This window comes from Leucoraja erinacea, unplaced genomic scaffold (assembly GCF_028641065.1).
Source record: "Leucoraja erinacea ecotype New England unplaced genomic scaffold, Leri_hhj_1 Leri_706S, whole genome shotgun sequence".
Lineage (NCBI taxonomy): Eukaryota > Metazoa > Chordata > Chondrichthyes > Rajiformes > Rajidae > Leucoraja > Leucoraja erinaceus.
In genome coordinates, this window is record NW_026576626.1 from 55,957 (window position 1) to 80,186 (window position 24,230).

At 46.5% G+C, this 24,230-nt stretch overlaps 1 protein-coding gene across 1 annotated transcript in view; it reads right to left on the reverse strand.

Annotated features, from left to right (window-relative positions):
- LOC129694555 (NACHT, LRR and PYD domains-containing protein 3-like) overlaps positions 1-19,667 on the reverse strand; it is a 33,378-nt gene extending 13,711 nt beyond the window's left edge. Inside the window, 4 exon segments of the mRNA XM_055631281.1 lie at positions 6,715-6,881; positions 8,285-8,377; positions 16,719-17,009; positions 18,895-19,667. Of these exon segments, the coding sequence (XP_055487256.1) occupies positions 6,715-6,881; positions 8,285-8,377; positions 16,719-17,009; positions 18,895-18,955 (612 nt within the window). The 5' untranslated portion in view covers positions 18,956-19,667.
- Positions 19,668-24,230: the final 4,563 nt, after the last annotated feature.

Below are 24,230 nucleotides of genomic sequence, written 5' to 3' on the forward strand. Positions count from 1 at the left end.
GGAGACTGGTGACTAAAATTAGAGCACATGGTATTGGGGGTAGGATGTTGACATGGATAGAAAATTGGTTGGCAGACCGGAAGCAAAGAGTAGGAGTGAACTGGTCCTTTTCAGAATGGCAGGCATTGGAGAGTGGAGTGCCGCAAGGCTCGGTGTTGGGGCCGCATCTGTTTACCATATGTATTAATGATTTGGAAGAGGGAATTAGGAGCAACACTAGCAAGTCTGCGGATGGCACAAAGCTGAGTGGCAGTGTGAACTGTGAAGAGGATGTTAGGAGGTTGCAGGGTGACCTATACAGGTTGAGTGAATGGGCAGATGCAGTATAATATAGATAAATGTGAGGTTCTCCACTTTGGCGGCAAAAACAAGGGGGCAGATTATTATCTCAATGGGGTTAGGTTAGGGGGAGGTACTGCGAGACCTGGGTGTCCTTGTACACCGGTCACTGAAAGTTGGCTTGCAGGTACAGCAGGCAGTGAAGAAAGCTAATGGAATGTTGGCCTTCATAACAAGAGTATTTCAGTATAGGAGTAAAGAGGTTCTTCTGCAGTTGTATAGGGCTCTGGTGAGACCACATCTGCAGTATTGTGTACATTTTTGGTCTCCTAATTTGAGGAAGGTCATCCTTGTGATTGAGGCGTAGGTTCACCAGATTGATCCCTGGGATGGCGGGACTGTCATATGAGGAAAGATTGAAAAGACTAGGCTTGTATTCACTGGAGTTTAGAAGGATGAGGGGGATCTTATAGAAACATATAAAATTATAAAAGGACTGGACAAGCTAGATGCAGGAAAATGTTTCCAATGTTGGGCGAGTCCAGAACCAGGGGACAGTCTTAGAATAAAGGGGAGGTCATTTAAGACTGAGGTGAGAAAAACCTTTTTCACCCAGAGAGTTGTGAATTTATGGAATTCCCTGCCACAGAGGGCAGTGGGGGCCAAATCACTGGATGGGTTTAAGAGAGAGTTCGAGAGAGCTCGAGGGGCTAGTGGAGTCAAGGGATATGGGGAGAAGGTAGGCACGGGTTATTGATAGAGGACGATCAGCCATGATCACAATGAATGGCGGCGCTGGCTAAAGGGCCGAATGGCCTCCTCCTGCACCTATTTTCTATGTTTCTATAATCTGTTTATTTGCACTTTATCAGTTCATGTATTCATGTGTGTATATGTTTATACAATGGTATATGGACACACAGATCTATTCTGTATTCATGCCTACTATGTTCTGGTGTGCTAAAGCAAAGCAAGAATGTCATTGTCCTATCAGGGACACGTGACAATAAACTCTCTTGAACTTTCTTGGACACATGGCAGTGTCCGAGAACACAGCAGAGTACAGCACGGGAACAGGCCATTCAGCCAATGATGGCTGTGTTGAAATTGATGTGAAATTGATCCAATTCCTTTTGACCTCACATGGACGGTACCCGACGTGGCGTCGAAGGACGAGAAGCCGAAGCAAAGAAGTGGAAGCCAAATAGCGGAATGGAAACAAAGCCGAAACGCCAACGAACCAAAAGGGCGGGACGACTAAAAGCCAACTAACTGAAAGGCTGCATCGCCTGAAATCAAACTCACCGAATGGCCGCTCTGCCAAAACGCCACCTAACCGAAAGGCTGTGTCACCTACAGGCCAACTAACCGAATATCGCTCTGCCGAAACGCCACCTAACCGAAAGGCTGTGTCACCTACAGGCCAACTAACCGAATGGCCGCTCTGCCGAAACGCCACCTAACCGAAAGGCTGCGTCACCTACAGGCCAACTAACCAAATATCGCTCTGCCGAAAAGTCAAATAACGGGCATGACGTCGACGGGAAGGCAGGACTTGTCAGCGATAGTTCCAGACGCCCACGTCCATCACATCACTGGCCGGTGGAGACGGGAGCATGGGGTTCATTTTCCCACACAAGCCGTTATTTTAATTTTCCGCGGAGCAGCATCGGTTAGTTGGCTTGTAGGCAACGCAGCCTTTCGGTCAGTTGGTATTTCGGCAAAGTGGCCATTCTGTGAGTTTGCTTTTAGGCGACGCAGCCTTTCGGTTAGTTGGCTTTTTGGCGTCCTGCTTTCTCGGTTCGTTGGCGTTTCGGCTTTGTTTCCATTCGGCAAGTTTGCTTCCACTTCTCGTCTTTCGACGCCACGTGGCATCAAACAGGAAATTAGAAATGTGTGCAACAAAGGTAAAACAGTTATAATGGGTGACTGAAATCAACATATAGATTAGGTGAATCAAATTGGCAAGGGATGCTGAGGAAGAGGATTTCTTGGAATGTATGCAGGATAGTTTTCTAAACCAACATGTAGAGGAGCCAACGAGAGAGCAGGCTATTCAAGACTGGGCATTGAGCAATGAGGAAGGGTTAGTTAGCAGTCATGCTGTGCGTGGCTGCTTGGGCAAGAGACACCATAATATGGTTGAATTCTTCATTATGATGGAGAGTGACATGGGTTATACAGAAACAAGGGTTCTGAACTTAAAGAAATGTAACTTTGAGGGTGTGAGACGTGAATTGTCCAAGATAGACAGGCAATTGATTCTTAAAGGGTTGATGGTGGATATGCAATGGAAGGCATGGATGCACTACAACAATTATTCATCCCAGTTTGGCAAAATAATAAATCAGGGAAGATAGTGCATCCGTGGATAACAAGGGAAATCAGGGATAGTCTCAAAACAAAAGATGAAGCATACAAATTAGCCAGAAAAAGCAGCCTACCAGAGACCTGGGAGAAATTCAGAGTCCAGCAGAAGAGGACAAAGGGCTTAATTGGGAAAGGGAAAATAGATTATGAAAGTAAACTGGCAGGGAACATAAAAACTGACTGCAAAAGCTTTTATAGATATAGGAAGAGAAAATGTTTAGTTAAAAAAAAATGTAGGTCCCTTGCAGTCAGAAACAGGTGAATTGATCTTGGGGAACAAGGACATGGCAGACCAATGGAATAACTACTTTGGTTCTGTTTTCACTATGGAAGACATAAATAATCAGCCGGAAATAGCAGGGGACCGGGGGTCAAATGAGTTGGAGGAACTGAGTAAAATCCAGGTTAGCCGGGAAGTGGTGTTAGGTAAATTGAATATGATTAAAGGCCGATAAATCCCCAGGGCCAGATAGGCTGCACCCCAGTGTACTTAAGGAAGTAGCCCCAGAAATAGTAGATGCAGTAGTGATCATTTTTCAAAACTCTTTAGATTCTGGAGTTGTTCCTGAGGATTGGAGGGTAGCTAATGTAACCCCACTTTTTAAAAAGGGAGGGAGAGAGAAAACGGGGAATTAAAGACCACTTAGTCTAACATCGGTAGTGGGGAAACTGCTAGAATCACTCGTTAAAGATGGGATAGCAGCACATTTGGAAAGTGGTGAAAATCATTGGACAAAGTCAGCATGGATTTATGAAAGGTAAATCATGTCTGACGAACCTTATAGAATTTGTCGAGGATGTAACTAGTAGGGAGTGGATAAGGGAGAACCAGTGGATGTGTTATATCTGGACTTTCAGAAGGCTTTCGACAAGGTCCCACATAAGAGATTAGTATGCAAACATCAACCTATTGATGTGGATAGAGAACTGTCTGGCAAACAGGAAGCAAAGAGTGGGAGTAAACGGGTCCTTTTCACAATGGCAGGCAGTGACTAGTGGGGTACCGCAAGCCTCAGTGCTGGGACCCCAGCTATTTACAATATATATTAATGATCTGGATGAGGGAATTGAAGGCAATATCTCCAAGTTTGCGGATGACACTAAGCTGGGGGGCAGTGTTAGCTGTGAGGAGGATGCTAGGAGACTGCAAGGTGACTTGGATAGGCTGGGTGAGTGGGCAAATGTTTGGCAGATGCAGTATAATGTGGATAAATGTGAGGTTATCCATTTTGGTGGCAAAACAGGAAAGCAGACTATTATCTGAATGGTGGCCGACGAGGAAAAGGGAAGGTGCAGGGAGACCTGGGTGTCATGGCACACCGGCCATTGAAAGTAGACATGCAGGTGCAGCAGGCAGTGAAGAAAGCGAATGGTATGTTAGCATTCATAGCAAAATGATTTGAGTATAGGAGCAGGGATGTTCTACTGCAGTTGTACAGGGCCTTGGTGAGACCACACCTGAAGTATTGCGTGCAGTTTTGGTCTCCAAATCTGAGGAAGGACATTATTGCCATAGAGGGAGTGCAGAGAAGGTTCACCAGACTGATTCCTGGGATGTCAGGACTGTCTTATGAAGAAAGACTGGATAGACTTGGTTTATACTCTCTAGAATTTAGGAGATTGAGAGGGGATCTTATAGAAACTTACAAAATTCTTAAGGGGTTGGACAGGCTAGATGCAGGAAGATTGCTCCCGATGTTGGGGAAGTCCAGGACAAGGGGTCACAGCTTAATGTTAAGGGGGACATCCTTTAAAACTGAGATGACAAGAACTTTTTTCACACAGAGTGGTGAATCTCTGGAACTCTCTGCCACAGAGGGTAGTCGAGGCCAGTTCATTGGCTATATTTAACAGGGAGTTAGATGTGGCCCTTGTGGCTAAGGGGATCAGAGGGTATGGAGAGAAGGCAGGTACGGGATACTGAGTTGGATGATCAGCCATGATCATATTGAATGGCGGTGCAGGCTCGAAGGGCCGAATGGCCTACTCCTGCACCTAATTTCTATGTGTCTATGTTTCTAAAGCACACGGTATTGGGGCTGAGACGGCACTCCGGTGTGGACGGCCCGGCGCGAAGCTGAGATGGTGCTCCGGTGGCTGAGGCGGCGTTCCGGCGGCGGCGACCTGAATCTGGGGTCGGTCGCGGGCCAGTGGAAGACATCGTCGGGAGCTCGCAGGTCACAGGCTGGTGCCTGTTTTCCGGAGCTCCCGCGGCAACCGCTGGACTGGAGGACGGCAGCTTCGGCCACCCCGAGCCGCGGAGCTTGAACTGGCCCATTCGCGGAGCTCGGTTGAGCCGCGGGACTGACCATCGCCCGGTGGGGTAACAACATATCGCCTCAGCGCAGAGGGAGAATGAGGAGGAAAGAGACAGTAACTTTAAGACTTTTGCCTCCATCACAGTGAGGAGATGCCTGGTGAACTCACTGTGGTGGATTTTACTTTGAGTTTATTGTGTCTTTTGTTGTTTATTATTATATGTATGGCTGCAGGCAACGACATTTCGTTCAGACCGAAAGGTCTGAATGGCAAATAAAGGATCTAATCTAATCTAATTGGGGGTTCAGTATTGATGTGGATAGAGAACTGGCTGGCAGACAGGAACCAAAGAGTAGGAGTAAACGGGTCCTTTTCACAATGGCAGGCAGTGACTAGTGGGGTACCACAAGGCTCAGTGCTGGTACCCTAGCTATTTACAATATATATTAATGATTTGGACGAGGGACTTGAATGTAACATCTCCAAGTTTGCGGATGACACGACGCTGGGGGCAGTGTTAGCTGTGAGGAGGATGCTAGGAGGCTGCAAGCTGACTTGGATAGGTTGGGTGAGTGGGCAAATGCATGGCAGATGCAGTATAATGTGGATAAATGTGAGGTTTCCACTTTGGTAGCAAGAACAGGAAAGTAGACAATTATCTGAATGGTGGCCGATTAGGAAAAGGGGAGATGGGTGTCATGGTACACCAGTCATTGAAAGTTGGCATGCAGGTGCAGCAGGCAGTGAAGAAAGCGAATGGTATGTTAGCATTCATAGCAAAAGGATTTGAGTATAGGAGCAGGGAGGTTCTACTGCAGTTGGTGAGACCACTTCTGGAGCATTGCGTACAGTAATGGTCTCCTAATCTGAGGAAAGAAAATCTTGCCATAGAGGGAGTGCAGAGAAGGTTCACCAGACTGATTCCTGGGATGGCTGGATTTTCATATGAAGAAACACTGGATAGACTCATCCAGAACAAGGGGTCACAGTTTAAGGATAAGGGGGAAGTCTTTTTCACACAGAGAGGGGTGAATCTGCGGAATTATCTGCCACAGAAAGTAGTTGAGGCCAGTTTATTGGCTATATTTAAGAGGGAGTTAGATGTGGCTCTTGTTGCTAAAGGGATCAGGGGGTATGGAGAGAAGGCAGGTACAGGATACTGAGTTGGATGATCAGCCATGATCATATTGAATGGCGAATGGTGCAGGCTCGAAGGGCCGAATGGCCTACTCCTGCACTTATTTTCTATGTTTCTATGTTTGTTTATATTGTAGATTTTAGCAAATGTACTTTTGTTTATTTTATTTGTCAATTGAATGATAAGCGAACAGTTCAATGTCTAATAATTCAGCAGGTCAGACAGCATCTGCATAAACAGAGTTATTTTGTGCAGCACATTGTGTGTTTTTGTAAACCAGCAACTGCAGTTCCTTGTGCTGATGCCCAATGTCCTCTGTGGTTTAATGAACTGAACTAAATGTGACCAATGAGACTGATGCCACTTGTGAAGTATTATAGTTTCAGATTCTGGTTTACAAGTTGACTGCCCCCTGACCGTTGTGCTAAGGTGCATGTGCAGGAAGAACAGCTGGATCAGAATGGACATTTCTCAGAAATCCCCAGGTCACAGGTTGTATTCCTGATACCAGATCTACAGGACACAAACTGATCAAAGATCAGTGCCTCCATTGCACTGTTCAACCCAGGGAATGCTAGGTGAGTGGGACTGACATTGGTCACTCTTCCCCCCTCGATGCCGTCAGTTATGTGACAGGAAACAGAAGTCAGCGTGATCCTTCCACTTACCCCGTGTTCTTGTTCACTGAAACATCCCTGCTGTCTCATCATGAAGCTGAGACGTTCAACCCCTTCTTCAATCGCTTGTTTCAGTCTCTCCCGATAGAATTTTGTCAGTTGGAACAATTGGTACTCGCTCCACTGTGTCAGGAGCTCAAAGTATGTAAGAGTTAGATCTGTGTATTCAAAGAGAGAAACTAAACACCATCTGAATCAGTCCCCTTGGCTCCAGCTACAACAGCAACCCTTATCCTCACTGTTCCTGCCCCCTAATTAGAATGATCAAACCAGAATATCAGAATAAGACAATGTGCTGGAGGAACTCAGTGGGTCAACCACCATCTCTGGAGAATATGGATAGGTGACATATGAGGAGGAGGCAGGGATGTGGGGAGAAGGCAGGCACGGGTTATTGATTGGGGACGATCAGAGATTGGTGAGTGTTGAATTCTCTGCCTCAGAGAGCGGTGGAGGCGGGTTCTCTGGATGCTTTCAGGGGAGAGCTAGATAGGGCCCTTAAAAATAGCGGAGTCCGGGGTAATGGGGAGAAGGCAGGATCGGGGTACTGATTGGGGATGATTAGCCATGATCACATTGAATGACGGTGCTGGCTGAAGGGCCGAATGGCCTCCTCCTGCACCAATTGTCTATTGTCTAAAAACACAGTAGACAAATGCACTGATGAAGAGGTGCAGGTGCACTTATCACCTGAGGCAACACTGTGGGTGATGCCAGGTAATCTTCCTAGGATTATCTTCCACAAGCATGAACCACCCAGTTTACTCATGGATAATGGACACGCATTGCAATTGCTCTCCTTCAACCTAGTCTGTCCCACCCATCACCATCGCTCCACTCTCTGTGGCCTCATGCTCCCTGGCTTCAATGATACTTTGTCACTACACAAGTTCAGTGACCATCCCCCTATACACGAGGATAACACAAGTTCAGTGACCATCCTCCTATACACGAGGATCAGGAGAGGAAGTGATACACTATCTATAATATATAATAGATTAATACACACAGTATTTTACCCAGAGGAGGGGAATCAAGAAACAATGATATAGGTTTCAGGTGGAGTCGGGGATTTTATGTTAAAATTGGTACATGGATAGGTTAGGTTTAGAGGGACATGGGCCTTACGCAGGCTTGTGGGACTACAGTAGATCGGCCATGTTGTGTGACGTGTCCAAGGTGGGGCTGAAGAGCCGTGTTCCATGCCGTGTGCCTCTATGACTCTGACGCACAACTTGGGCCATAATAACTCCAACAGTACAGACTACACAGAGTCCAAACACAAGAGTCGCCACGATTCATGCACCATCTTATACTCTTCACTTTCTCAGAAAGCCTCTCCCCAGTCACTGCATTAATTCACATCTGAATCTTCAATGAGGATGATTCATCGCCTCTACGATCACTCCCTCTGTCCTTTCAACTACTGCCTGCAGATGTTAACATCCTCTCTTTCTCAGTCCCTTCCTTAATCCCCTATCCTTCTGACCTGTGGACCATGTACTAGATGCAAACCAGATATCAAGACAACATTTATATCGTGAAGAATTCTGCAACACACCTGTGTCCATCCTTGTTGTTGAGGTCACTGGAGCCGCAGTCCTGTTTCCAACTTCAGCCGTGGTGTGGATAGGTGTTACCATATTCTGCTGCTCTGCAGTAACCCGAATAATAATAGTGGGATTAGACAGTAATTAAGACAAGAATGAAAAGATTGCCAAGTGAACCGTGAACCACTACCCACCACGATCAATCTCCCGGTGTTGGGGGTGGGAACGGGTAGGTTTTGGGGAGGGGGAGGGGACGTGGAATGTCAACATTGAACCAGAAACTAAACTGATTCAGCCATTTCCATCCTGTGGCCTGGTGGTATAACAGTATTGAAATCTTGCACTGAGCCACTCGCTTCTTCACATTCAAACCTTTCCCCATGGACCACAAGGGACACAAGAGATGTTGCAGCTCCTACACCATCCAGGATAACACTGACCACTTGCCTGGCAGCCCATTCACTTGGATAAATGGGTCAATAACTAGACAGATGCTGCAAAGGCCAGTGCTGGGTCTCCCTATTTTACAGCCTACATTAACCACGCGGATAAAAGGACTTCACAGTTTAGCAGGGCACTTGAAAATATGGTGCGCGGATTGTTTGGAGCATCGGAATTGGCTGATTGAGCAAGTAATAAAACGGCAAGATGCAGTGAAGCGGCCTGTCGGGGGTAGTTGTATTAATAGAGAGACTGTGTACAGGTAAAGTGCTGTGTACAGGGCAAGTGTGAGTCTTCGGCAATGAGTCCGAGGAAAGGGGGCAGGAGATAAAGGTACAGTCGTGCAGCCTGTTGAGCTTGTTGGATCTTATTTCAGTGCCGTCAAGAGGCAGGAGGAATGGTGCAACGTTAGAGCAACTGCTGGTCTCCCTGGTGACTAAACCTGTTGGGAATGTGTCCAGGAGCAGCTCCGTGTTTGGGAACTGGAGATACAGATGGATGACCTAGAGATCATCCGAGAGACCCTTTGGACAAAACCAACAACAAGGTGGTCACGACCAAAGACCAGGATGAAAGGATGTGGGTGACCACCAGGACCTCTAGTCGGCAAAGGCTGTAGGTGACCATTCTTTGTGGCCATTTCCTTTCCAAACATGTAGCAGTTTTGGAGACTGTTAGGGGATGACCCGTCAGGGAAGAGCAGTAGTATCAGGCAGGATGAGACTCCGTGCCTGGCAAAGCCATAGTGGAAGGATACACATCTGTTGGGGAGAGGGGTGGACAGGAGATTGTGTGGCAGCAATCGAGACTACAGGATTGTGCGTTGCTTTCTGCTTCCAGGGTCCAGGATGACTCGGAGCGGCTACTTGATATTCTCAAGGGGGAGAATGAGCCAGAAGTTGCTGTGCATGTTGGCACAAATGACATAGGACGTTAGGAAATTGTAAAATAACAGGGCAGTGATCTCCGTAGTGCTCCTTGTGCTACGTGCTAGTGAGTGTAGGAACAGAGAAAGAAAGACAGGTGAATGCGTGGCAAAGGAGCTGGTACAAGGGGCAGGGATACATACTTTTGTACCACTGGGACTTCTTCTGGGACAGACGTGACCTGTACAAGAGGGATGAGTTGCACCTGAACCTGAGGGGAATGCCAATATTCTGAGCGGCAGCTCCCACTGTCTCCATCACAAGAAATAGACTATTGACTGCACTTTTTCTCACCCTGCTTCCTGCAAAGACTCTATCCCCTACTTCCAAATTCTCCGTCTGCGCCCAAGATGAGGTATTCCATGCTAGAACATCCGAGATGTCATCATTCTTTAGGGAACGGGGGTTCTCCTCTCCCATCATAGAAGAGGCCTTCACTCGTGTCTCCTCGTTACCCCCAGCTCCGCCCTTCCCCCTTCCATTCGTCAGAACAAAGACAGGTCCCCCTCGTCCTTACCTTCCACCCCATCAACCGTCGCATACAACACATAATGCTCCAAATTTTCCACCACAAGCCACATTTTCCCATCTCCACCCCTTGCCGCCTTCCGCAGAGACCGTTCCCTCCAACTCCATGCTTAACTCATCCATTCCCACCCAAACCAAACCCTCTACAGGTACCTTCCCCTGCAACCACAGAAGATGCAACACCTGTCCCTATACCTCCCCGCTCGACTCTGTCCAGGGACCCGGACAGTCCTTTCAGGTTAACTTGCACCTCCTCCAATATCATCTACTGTATCCATTGTTCAAGATGTGGACTCTTAAGAGACTGTCCCACTTGGGCATCATTTGCGTGTCACGCGACCGCGCGTCACTGCCGATGTCACCACGCACCATACGAGGCGTAAATTGATGCCGCGTAAATGACGTCCAAGTGGGACAGGGCTTTTACACATCGGCGACACCAAACGCAGACTGGGCGATAGTTTCGCCGAACACTTTCGCTCAGCCCGCTTGAAACTACCTGATCTCCCGGTTGCTGGGAACTTTAATTCCCCTCCCATTCCTACACCGACCTTTCTGTCCTCGGTCTCCTCCATTGTGAAAGTGAAGCTAAACGCAAATTGGAGGAACAGCATCTTATATTTCACTTGGCAGCTTACAGTCCACTCTCCACATCACCGTCTATTTCCCTTATCCCTAACCAGTCTGAAGATGTGTTTCGACCCAAAACATCACCCATTCCTTCTCTCCATAGATGCTGACAGTCTCGCTGAGAAACTCCAGCTTTATGTCAATCTTTGGTTTAAACCAGTATCTGCAGCTCCTTCTTACACATCCTGGCCGGCAGGTTTGCTACTGCTATGTGGGTGGATTGAAACTATAATGGTTGATGGGTAGGATCCAATACATGACTGAGGCAGATGAGAAGATGGAGGCCAGTATGGATTGTGATTAGAGAAGGTTCAGTGCACAGTAGAGGCATGACAGCGAGCAAGGAGGGTGTGGATAGGTGTGTGCGACTGAGATGCTACGTAGACTGTTAGGGGATGACCCGTCAGGGAAGAGCAGTAGTATTAGGCAGGATGAAGCATCGTGGCTGGAAGAGCCATAGTGGTAGGATACACATCAGTTGGGGGATGGGGTGGGACAAGTGTAGGAGGTTGTGGAAAGGTGATTCTGTGGAAGCAGTCGGGAATTCTGGATGGTGTGCTGCTGTCTCGGAGCGGCTATTTGACATCCTGCTCCAGGAGGGTGGCCAGGATATCATGGAGCGGTGACTTGACATTCTCAAGGGAGAGAATGAGGAGCCAGAGGTCGTTGTGCATGTTGACACAAATGATATTGCACGTTAGGCAAAAGGTAGAAAAAAAGCAGGGCACTGATCTCCGTAGCACTTCCTGTGCTACTTGCTAGTGAGTGTAGGAACAGGACAAAATGCCAGGTGAATGAGTGACTAAGGAGCTGGTGCAGGGGGAACGGATCTAGACTTTTGTACCACTGCGATCACTGATGGGGCAGACGTGACTTGTACAAGAGGACGCAGTCGGGAGATCAGGATGGTGGTCAGCCTCCCTGGTGCCAAGGTCCAGGACGTGTCTCAACGCGTCCAAGATATCCTGAAATCAGAGGGAGAGGAGCCTGACGTCGTGGTACATATAGGTACCAATGACATAGGTAAAAAAAGGGAAGAGGTCCTGAAGGGAGGATTTAGGGAGTTGGGAGGAGTGTTAAGGAAAAGGACCAAAGAGGTAACAATCTCAGGATTACTGCCCGTGCCACGCGACAGTGAGAGTAGGAATGGAGCGATGTGGAGGATAAATGCGTGGCTGAAAGACTGGTGCAGAGGGCAGGGATTCAAGTTTCTGGATCATTGGGACCTCTTTTGGGGAAGGTGGGACCTGTACAGAAATGATGGGTTGCACTTGAACCCGAGGGGGACCAATATCCTGGTGGGGAAATTTGTAAAGGCTACTGGGGAGACTTTAAACTAGAATGGTTGGGGCGAGGGACTCAAATAGAGAAAGCTAGTAGACAGAATGGGAGGCAGGAAGCAGAAAAGGGAAGCACTCGGACACTAGAGGAGAAAGAAAAAAAGGAAATAAACAGAATAAGAGACGGGGGGTTTCTTAAATGTGCATATTTTAATGCTAGGGGCATTGTAAGAAATGTGGATGAGCTTAGAGTCTGGATAGACACCTGGAAGTATGATGTTGTGGCGATCAGTGAAACATGGTTGCAGGAGGGCTGTGATTGGAAACTAAATATTCCAGAATTTCGTTGCTTCAGGTGTGATAGGATTGGAGGGGCAAGAGGTGGAGGTGTTGCATTGCTAGTCAGGGAAGATATTACAGCAGTGCTTTGGCAGGATAGATTGGAGGGCTCATCTAGGGAGGTTATTTGGGTGGAACTGAGAAGTGGGAAAGGTGTAGCAACACTTATAGGGGTGTACTATAGACCGCCAAATGGGGAACGAGAATTGGAAGAGCAAATCTGTAAGGAGATAGCAGATATTAGTAGTAACCACGAGGTAGTGATTGTGGGAGATTTCAACTTTCCACACATAGACTGGGAAACACATTCTGTAAATGGGCTGGATGGTTTGGAGTTTGTAAAATGTGTGCAGGATAGTTTTTTGCAGCAATACATGGAGGTACCTACTAGAGGAGGGGCAGTGCTGGACCTCCTGTTACGAAATGAGACGGGACAGGTGGCGGAGGTATGCGTTGGGGAGCACTTCGGGTCCAGTGATCACAATACCATTAGTTTCAATATAATTATGGAGAGGGTCAGAACTGGACCTAGGGTTGAGATTTTTGATTGGAGAAAGGCTAACTTTGATGAGATGCGAGATGATTTAATAGGAGTGAACTGGGACATTTTGTTTTATGGGAAAGATGTAGAAGAGAAATGGAGGACATTTAAAGGGGAAATTTTAAAAGTACAGAATCTTTATGTTTCTGTTCAGTTGAAAGGACACAGTAAAAATTGGAAAGAGCCCTGGTTTTCAAGGGAAATTGGACATCTTGTTCGGAAAAAGAGGGAGATCTACGATAATTATAGGCAGCATGAAGTAAATGAGGTGCTTGAGGAGTATAAGGAATGTAAAAAGAATCTTAAGAAAGAAATTAGAAAAGCTAAAAGAAGATATGAGGTTGCTTTGGCAGGTAAGGTGAAAGTAAATCCAAAGGGTTTCTACAGCTATATTAATAGCAAAAGGATAACGAGGGATAAAATTGATCCATTGAAGACACAGAGTGGACAGCTATCTGCAGAGCCAAAAGAGATGGGCGAGATATTTAACAATTGTTTTTCTTCGGTATTCACCAAGGAGAAGGATATTGAATTATGTGAGGGAAGGGAAACTAGTAGAGTAGCTATGGATACTATGAGGTTCAAAGTAAAAGAAGTACTGACACTTGTGACAAATATAAAAGTGGATAGGTCTCCAGGTCCTGACCAAATATTCCCTAGGACATTGAGGGAAGTTAGTGTAGAAATAGCCGGGGCTATAACAGAAATATTTCAAATGTCATTAGAAACGGGAATAGTCCCCGAGGATTGGCGTACTGCGCATGTTGTTCCATTGTTTAAAAAGGGTTCTAAGAGTAAACCTAACAATTATAGACCTGTTAGTTTGACTTCAGTGGTGGGCAAATTAATGGAAAAGATAATATATATATAAGCATCTGGATAAACAGGGTCTGATTAGGAACAGTCAACATGGATTTGTGCCTGGAAGGTCATGTTTGACTAATCTTCTTGAATTTTTTGAAGAGGTTACTAGGCAAATTGACGAGGGTAAAGCAGTGGATGTTGTCTATATGGACTTTAGTAAGGCCTTTGACACGGTTCCTCATGGAAGGTTGGTAAGAAGGTTAAACTGTTGGGTATAAATGCAGGAATAGCAAGATGGTTTCAACAGTGGCTGAATGGGAGAAGCCAGAGGGTAATGGTGGATGGCTGTTTATCGGGTTGGAGGCAGGTGATTAGTGGGGTGCCTCAGGGATCTGTGTTGGGTCCTTTGTTGTTTGTCAAGTACATCAATGATCTGGATGAAGGTGTGGTAAATTGGATTAGTAAGTATGCAGATGATACCAAGATAGGGGGTGTTGTGGATAATGAAGAGAGGATTTCCAAAGTCTACAGAGTGATTTAGGCTATTTGGGAAAAATGGGCTGAAAGATGGCAGATGGAGTTTAATGCTGATAAATGTGAGGTGCTACACCTTGGGAGGACAAATCAAAATAGGACGTACATGGTAAATGGTAGGGAATTGAAGAATACAGTTGAACAGAGGGATCTGAGAATAACCGTGCATAGTTCCTTGAAGGTGGAATCTCATATAGATAGGGTGGTAAAGGAAGCTTTTGGTATGCTAGCCTTTATAAATCAGAGCATTGAGTATAGAAGCTGGGATGCAATGTTAAAATTGTACAAGGCATTGGTGAGACCAAATCTGGAGTATGGTGTACAATTTTGGTCGCCCAATTATAGGTAGGATGTCAACAAAATAGAGAGAGTACAGAGGAGATGTACTAGAATGTTGCCTGGGTTTCAACAACTAAGTTACAGAGATAGGTTGAATAAGTTAGGTCTTTATTCTCTGGAGCGCAGAAGGTTAAGGGTGGACTTGATAGAGGTCTTTAAAATGATGAAAGGGATAGACAGAGTTGATGTGAACAAGCTTTTCCCTTTGAGAATAGGGAAGATTCAAACAAGAGGACATGACGTCAGAATTAAGGGACAGAAGTTTAGGGGTAACATGAGGGGGAACTTCTTTACTCAGAGAGTGGTAGCGGTGTGGAATGAACTTCCAGTGGACGTGGTGGAGGCAGGTTCGTTGGTATCATTTAAAAATAAATTTGATAGGCATATGGATGAGAAGGGAATGGAGGGTTATTGTATGAGTGCAGGCAGGTGGGTCTAAGGGAAAAAAAAAAGTTGTGTCGGCACGGACTTGTAGGGCCGAGATGGCCTGTTTCCGTGCTGTAATTGTTATATGGTTATAGGGGTCAGTTGCACTTGAACCGGATGGGAATCCCAAAATCCTGACAGGCAGGTTTGCTACTGCTATGTGGGTGTATTTAAACTAGATTGGTGGAAGAGTGGGATCCAATGCATGACAAAAGCAGATGAGAAGCTGGAGGTTAGTATGGACTATGATCAGGGAACTTTCAGTAGACAATATAGGCTTGACAACGAGCTAGGAAGGGTTGTTTGATTGATTGCATTTTATTTCAATGTGAGAGGCCTGAGAGGTAAGGTGGATGAGCTGAGGGTGTGGATAGGTATGTGCGACTAGGATGTTGTAGCCATTACAGAAATCTGGCTGAGAGGGACAGGACTGGCATCTTAATGTTCCAGGATATAGATGCTGCAGGAGAGAGTGAGGTGAGGGTGAAAGAGGACGGGGTGATGCTTTATTGATTAGGAAGAATGTTACAGCAGTAGATGAGATGACATGACTGATGGTTTGTTCAAGTAAGTCTGTATGGATGGAGCTATTAAATAAAACGGGCTGATCACCTTGTTGGTGCGTCAATTGTGGGGGGAGGGGTGGGGGTATTCAGCGGTAATTGGAGGAACACTATTGCCAAGAGATTGTGGATAGCTATAGGCTAACAAGGTAGTCATTGTGGGAGATTTCAACTTTCTAAAAATACTTCTAAATTCCAAATATTTGCTGTCAAAGGAACATCCGGAAATTGGGATGCTTTGAAAAATGTGGTGACAAGTTCAAGGCATGCATGCTGATATCAAAGAGAACGGCAAGACAAGTGGGAGTAAATACGCTTGCATGATGAGAGAATTTGAGGCTCTGGTCAGGAAAATGGAGGCAGCTTGGGATCGATATAGGAACGTGGGATCAAGTCTATTCCCAGAGGAGATTCGGGAATTGAGGAGCATACTAAAGGAGGAAATCAGACAGGCATAATGGGGCATATGCTATCTACCAGTGTAGATGGGGCATCTTGGGCCGAGGATGCTGTTTCCTTGCTGTATGAGTCTATGACTATGATTTGGATTAATGAAGCCAAACCTGGAGATGACACATAGAACATAGAATAGTGCAGCACGGGAACTGGCCCTTCATCCCCACATATGCACCAACATTATCATGCCAATTTGAACTAATCCCTTCAACCTGCTCGCGGACGGGATCGCTCTGTTCCCTGACTGTGTCAGTCATGTGTTAATCTAAATAGTGTTTCCACCAACTCCTCAGCCAGGAAGTTCCAGGAACCTACCAAAGTCTGCCTAAAAAAAGCCCAGCCTGTCCCCTTAAAACATTCCTCTCACCAGAACCACAATTGTGCAATGATCCACAATTCTGCAAATGGTTTTATTGTTTTTTAACTTACTAACTTGACCACCGACGTTTTTGTCCAAATCATGGCATTGTTTAGAAATTGCAGAGGTTCCAGAACTGATCCTTGCAGAATACTATTGGTCAAGAACCTAGTCAGAAAAACTCTCCCATTTCCCCTCGCCCTAACCTGTTTGTTTTTTTTCTTCTCTGTCCCTAGTCTTCACCATTCTGCAGCATCCACTCCCCTCCCATTTCACTCACCTGCTCCTTGGAGGGGACTCGATGATTCCTTGTTTGATGAATCTCGGTCATGATGGATTTCGATTTCATCACTTGATTCAGTTCCAGGGGCGTGAACCACGTCTCCTATTCCTCTTTCTCGGGACTGACATTGTTCCCTTTCCTCTTCAGCGGCTTCACATTCCATTGAAGTTCTGCTTTCAATCCCACTTTGCTTTTCTGTCGTTGTTCCTGTGTTCTGACCATCGTTCTTTGATGAGGTGCCTGGCCAAAGTCTTTTGAGGATCTTGCCCACTTTAGTTAATTTCCCACCTGAAAAAAAAACATAAATTGCAGTTGCAGAGCAATTTCAAATTGAGAAAACCACAGGTTGGGAATAGCCGGTAGCAATCTGAGCTGACATTCTGGGGGAAGTGGAAGTTAATGGTCATCTTAGAAATAGAGCAAGCTAAGCCATTTGACCCAACCTAACTAAAATTACCCATCAAATCTAGTCCCATCAATCCACGGGTTGACATTTCATCTCTCTAAACCACTCTGTCCAAATGTATTTTGAGGAAAAGATTTAACAGGAATCCGACGGGTTACTTTTTCACACAAAGGGTGGTGGGTGTATGGAACAAGCTTCCAGAGGAGATAGTTGAGGCAGGAACTATCCTAACGCTTAAGAAACAGTTAGACAGGTTGATGGATTGAACAGGTTTAGAGGGATATGTGGCAAGGGCGGGCAGGTGAGACTAGTGCAGCTAGGAGGTGTTTTAGCGGTGTGGGCAAGTTGGGCTGAAGTTCCATATACCCACCACTGTGTGAAGATGTTAACCCTCGGGATCCTATTAAATGGTTCCCCTCTCACCTTAAGCCCTTAAGATTCTTATTCTCTGAGGAAAAAATACCTGTGCTCACACCCTATTTATTTACCCCTCGCCCCATGATTTTATACATCTCTAAGATCACTCTTCAATCTAAATATTTCATAATACTTTATTGTCACAAGTACCAAGGTAGAGTGAAACACATTGTTGTGCACATAGACGGGTAAAATCATACAGCAGACCTCAACTAGGAGGGATAAATAAAGCCAGGATATTCACCATGAATTGCAACGGTCTAGAGACCACTGAGAAACACTGAGATCCCTAAAGTCAGCAGCACACACGAAGATGACATTTAGCATTCTTGACATCAGCTGCAGCACAGAATGCAAGTACAGGGAGGCCTTGTTACCAATTTGTTTAAGTTTAGTTAGAGATACAGCGCGGAAACAGGCCCTTCCTGCCCACCGGGTCCGCGCCTACCAGCGATCCCCGCACATTAACACTATCCTAGAACTGCTAGGGCCGAATTTTACATTTACCAAGTCAATTAACCTACATACATGTACGTCTTTGGAGTCTGGGAGGAAACCGAAGATCCCGGAGAAAACCCACGCAGGCCATGGGGAGAACTTACAACCTCTGTACAGACAGCGCCCGGAGTCAGGATCGAACCCGGGTCTCCGGTGCTGCATTCGCAAGGCTGCGCATAGAAATGAATATTTCAAGTATCAGCAGAGACTGGAGTGATTGAAGTCATCGTCCTTGAATCTGGGCCAGACATGCAGTGATCTAATAGAGGTACAGAATACTATGAGAAAAGTAAGGTCAATGGTAAATATAGTTCTCTCCATAGTAGAGGTGGTTAACACCAGGGGGCATCGATTTAATGTGGGGACCATGAGATTTAGAGGATGATCTTTCAGGAAGAATCTTTCAGCAGTGATGGCTGCAGTCTGGAACCCACTGCCTGAGGTGGTGTTGGAGGCAGGTACTCTGTCACAACATTGTAGGAGCACCTGGATGTCCATTCTAACTGTAAATTGATAGTAGACGACAGACCAAGTGCTCAGAAATGGGATTAGTGTAGAGATATTGACAGGAAGGAGACGGGTCAAAGGCTCATTTCTGCGCACAATCTGATTCTGGACTCTGATATTCTGACTTAACTTTGGCGGCAACTCAGATCATATGTTTCCAGAAAGAGTGCTGATTTATCGGACAATTCCTGCATCCGCCCACCTGTGACGGTGATGTCCCTGTAGATGTCAACTCTCTGGGCTCAGCCCCTTCCCTATTCCCACTTCCCTGTGAACCTCATTTCTTGCATCAGGTGTACACCCACTGTCAGAGCATCATATATATGTCACAGAAGGTTCACAAACCTGTTTGTTTCTTTGATGTAGAGGCCACTGAATCACCTTCCCAGTTACCACCTTCAGCCATGATGTCGACAGGCGTTCACAAACTCTGTAGCTCTGGAATAAACAATATTAACAGAACCATCAGGTGACAATTGAATGTGAAGGAAAACATTGCCTTGTGAACCAACAAACAGCATTACAGTGCAGCGGAGATGTGGAAAACACCCCATCCAAACAAGATGGTAAACCCCTGCAAATTAACAAACAAGAAAAGTAGACCACCAAGCTCTTCATGTCTGCCCTGTCATCCATAAGACTATCTGATCTATCCAAGGCAGCAATTCATCATTTGTGCCAGATCCCTGAAGCTTTCAAACACCCTGATCACCGTATCACTATTCCAGACCAAACACGGCCAATCCCCAACATCCACATCTCACCTGTTTGGAGGCTTCAACTCACAGAGAAAGAGGAAAAATACCCACTGATGGGGAATTACTGTCACACTCTGCTGGCCCTATTCTTCCCACAACCCTGCCATCCAGGACAAAAGCTTCCACACCACCATGTTACCCATTGCCAAATTCCCCACTAGCTGGACCGGGAATTAAACCATTTCATGGGCCAACTGCAAACGTCCCAACTCTGTAATCCCCACTGCTCCCATGCACATTCCACCACATCCCTGGAGTTCCCATTCCAGAATAGAAGGATTATATCCCAGGCCTGGACTCTGCAGGGTCTCCATGATGTCAGGTGATGTCTGCAGTACCACCACCAGTCCCACTTCACAGGAGAATAGGCGGGTTCGCCTACAGATTTGATTTGGACTTTGAAAATGGCGAAGCCTGCATGTGTAATATGTGCTTTAAGAATTTCACTGTGCAGTTACATATTGAACTACTGAACTGTTGAACTAACATCTGTTCCTCTCAGTACTCAGCTCTCCAACTGATTCATCGTCAACAAACAGGGATTATCCTGTGCTATCTTGCAGACATTCTCTATTATCACAGCTGAAAGAAACAATTCTGCATTAAATGGTGCTACTTCTCACATTTCTAATTCCAAGAAAGGTTACAAAGTCACCGGCTGTTAGGTGGTTAATTGGAATAAGTTTGGAAATTATTAACTGTATTTTGAACTTTGATACATTATTGGAAAGGCTAAATTTCACGAGAGCATCAATTGAGGTGCCTAGAGTAATGAGATAAGGGACGAAACGGGAAGGACCACTTTCCCTGAGTAATTCGGTCGAATACTGGGTAGCACGGTGATACACGAATTAGCTGAAAGATTGTAGACCTGGTGAAACGTTTCTCCCACCACAGGATCAGTACAGATCTGGAACTCTGCCAAAATTACCTGTGAAGAAACGTATACATTAAAATGTGTGCTTGAAGACTGGTTACCAGAAGGTGGGATCTGACCGATGAACTCTTGCACAACCGGCAAAGACATTGTGGGTCGTATAACTGGCTTCCTCTGTACTCAATGTATTGAAACCACAAATGACCAACGGTACCTGGGGGATGGAGGTACCACTGGTAGACACAGTGATGAAGACAGGAACCCCAAGCACATTTACACTGGGTGGAGCAGGGCAGCCATTATTCCACCGTTCCTCAGATTCAGAAACAAGCCACCCCAGAAACGCACCGACCACTGGTCACAGATTGTGACCCCTGGATCTGGACTCTTCATTCAGGGGAATAACCAGGAGTCAGGAGTGTTAAATTCTCACATGTAGAATGGAACAATTATATTCTTACATGCAGCATAACATACCACCCGGCATACATCCAATCTATGGACATTTCATTCAGGTCGTCCGTCATTCCTCCAAACACTAAGCGCATAACATCGGTCTTGCTGCACACGGCAACACCAGTCTGATGAAACGTGATGCAATATTATTCCTTATTTATGTCAATAAATGTTATCTAATACTCTTGGTGCTGCTGCAGCAAAACAGCATGTTAATTGTATAATAGTACAAAAAACATTAACAGAATACAGCATTGCTGAATTGTCTGCTGGCGAGGATGGCCTCACATGTCCCACAGTCACCCCATCTGGCACCATGCTGTCAACCACCTCCCCTGTCCCCACCCTGCTGAGCCCTGTCGCCACCGTCCACAACCTCCTAAACCATTCTGAACCGTCTCTTACCATCCAAACACCACCCCCCCTCCTGAACCGTCTTCATCCTCCACGCTGCAACCTCCCCTCCCAGCTTCCTCACATTCCTCACGCTCCTGACTTCCTCACATTCCCAATACTCATGCAAGCAAGATACCTCCCACCCCGTACTCATCAAGCTGACTGCATTGCATTCCTCAAGAAACCCCCAAGCTGGCTACTTCCCATCCCTTACGCGCCCAAGCTGGCTACCTCCCATTTCTTACTCCCCAAGCTGACTACCTTCCATTCCTCTAGAATCCCCCAAGCTGGCTACCACACATGTCTTACTCTCCAAGCTGGCTACGTCCCATCTCTTAATCCCCAAGATGGCTAGCACACATTTCGTACTCCCCAAGCTGGTTACGACCCATTCTTTATTCCCCCAAGCTGGCTTCCTTGCACCCCTTACTCCCCAAGCTGGTGTTCTCATGCTGTTGGTCATTACCCTTACTCCTGCAAGCTGGAGTAATCCCTTACTCCGCCAAATTGTCTGTGTCCCATATTTTCCACCCCAAGATGGCTTCCACCCATCCCTTAATCCCCCAAGATGGCTACCTCTCTGTCCTTATTCCCCCAAGCTGGCTACTTCCAAACACTTACCCCCACCCCTAAGTTGGCTACCTCACATCCCTTACTCCCGCAAGATGGCTACCTCCAATCACTTACTACCCAGGTTGACTTCCTCCCATCCCTTTCTCCATCAAGCTGGTTTCCTCGCATTTCCCCTACTCCTGCAAGCTGGCAAAGAAGTTCAAACTGTCTGAATACAACTTTGGATTATGTGCCCCAGACATCAGTTTAAACCCTCCTTTGCAGCACTTTCAAAACTGCCCACCAGCGGTTAGTCTCCTGGTCACATCCATTCATGAAAAGATCCATATTGTCCAAATATCTGAATCTCCGATCCTTGCACCAACTCTTCAGTCGTTCATTCATTTTAACTGCACGTGCAATAACAAGTCAAGTTTATTTGTCACATACACATACGAGATGTGCAGTTGAATGAAAGTGGCGATGCTCGCGGACTTTAGTGCAAAAAGACAAACAACCTATAAACACAATCATAACACACATATACCTTTACATAATAAATAATGGAAGGAAAAACGTTCAGTAGAGTTAGTCCCTGGTAGAGTTAGTCCCGGCGTTTACAGTCCGAATTGCCTCTGGGAAGAAACTCCTTCTCAACCTCTCCGTTCTCACCGTATGGCAACGGAGGCGTTTGCCTGACCGTAGGAGCTGGAACAGTCCGTTGCAGGGGTGGAAGGGGTCTCTCATGATATTGTTGGCTCTGGAGTTGCACCTCCTGATGTATAGTTCCTGCAGGGGGACAAGTGAAGTTCCCATAGTGTGTTCGGCCGAACGCACTACTCTCTGCAGAGCCTTCTTGTCCTTGGCAGAGTAATTCCCAAACCAGATGGTACTGTTCCCGGACAAGATGCTTTCCACCGCCGCTGCGTAGAGGCACTGGAGGATGCTCGGAGACACTCTGAATTTCCTCAATTGCCTGAGGTGGTAAAGGCGCTGCCTTGCCTTACTCACGAGTGCTGAGGCGTGTGATGTCCATGTCATTTCCTCGGAGATGTGGACTCCCAGATATTTAAAACAGTTCACCCTATCCACAGGATTCCCATTTATCCTCAATGGTGTGTACGTCCTCGGATGATGTGCCCTCCTAAAGTCCATGATCAGCTCCTTCGTTTTTTGATGCTCAAGAGGAGGTTGTTATCCTGGCTAGATCAGCCACGTCCTCCCGGTAGGCCTTCTCATCGTTGTCTGAGATCAGGCCCACCACCACAGTGTCGTCAGCAAACTTAATTATTGAGTTGGAGCTGAACCTAGCCACACCGTCATGTGTGTACAGGGAGTACAATAGGGGCTGAGGACGCAACCCTGGGGCGATCCTGTGCTAAGGGTGAGGGACTTCGATGTATTCCCTCCCATCTTGACTACCTGGGGCCTGGCGGTGAGAAAGTCCAGGACCCAGGCACACAGGGAGGTGTTGAGCCCCAATTCTATTAGCTTCCCGGCCAGTCTGGTGGGGTCTATCGTGTTGAAGGCTGAACTGTAGTCTATGAACAGCATCCTCACGTAGCCCCCCCTTCTGGCTGTACAGATGGGAGAGAGCGGTGTGCAAGACCTGGGAGACCGCATCGTCCGTGGATCTGTTCGGACGGTATGCGAACTGCAACGGGTCCATGTTCCCAGGGAGGAAGGCGTAGATGTGATTCTTCACCAGCCTCTCAAAGCATTTCATGACTACCGAGGTAAGGGCCACCAGACGGTAGTCATTCACACAGGCTGGGGAGGCATTTTTAGGTACCGGTACAATGATAGATTTTTTGAAGCAGGCAGGGCACCACGGGCTTCTCCAGGGAGAGGTTGAATAATGTAGTGAGCACTGGAGCTAGCTGCGTAGCACAAGACTTATAACCATATAACCATATAACAATTACTTGATTACTCGCCCCGAGATGCCATCGGGACCAGCCGCTTTTCTCGTGTTCACCCGTGTCGTGCTCGGACAGCGAGAATGTGTGCACATTAACGTCACACCTCCCGAAGTACTGTGAAAAGTTTGGTTTTGCATTAATCTAAACAATCAGATATACCACACACAGATAGAATCAGCTGAAACTCAAGAACAGATGGAGCAAAGGTGGAGATACAGAGTGCAAAATGCATATCGCAGCATTGGAGCGCAGCAGTTCCTTAGAAAAACTGCAACGTCATTGATGGGGTAGACGTAAATAGGTGAAAAGATAAATTGAGAGAACAGGAATACATCCCTAGCTTCTGAACGGTTAGTTCATAAATTTGATAATATCGTGGAAGAAGCTGCCCTAGAGTGCGGTGCTCTCTTATCTCCTGGTACCAAAATAACATTTGTGTTGGAGCCGTTTAGATTTAGGCAGCTACTGTTGGCAACTTACATTATTTTGTCTAGATATTTCTAGCAGTAATATTTAAAACACTTGGGAGCGGGCTCTTTATGCTTAGAAGGACGTTACATTCCCCAACTCCCAAACTCCCATTCCCCAAGCCGGCAAACTCCCATTCCCCAAGCTGGCAAACTCCCATTCCCCAACCCCCATTCCCCAACTCCCAAACTCCCATTTCCCAACTCTCAAACTCCCATTCCCCAAGCTGGCAAACTCCCATTCCCCAACTTC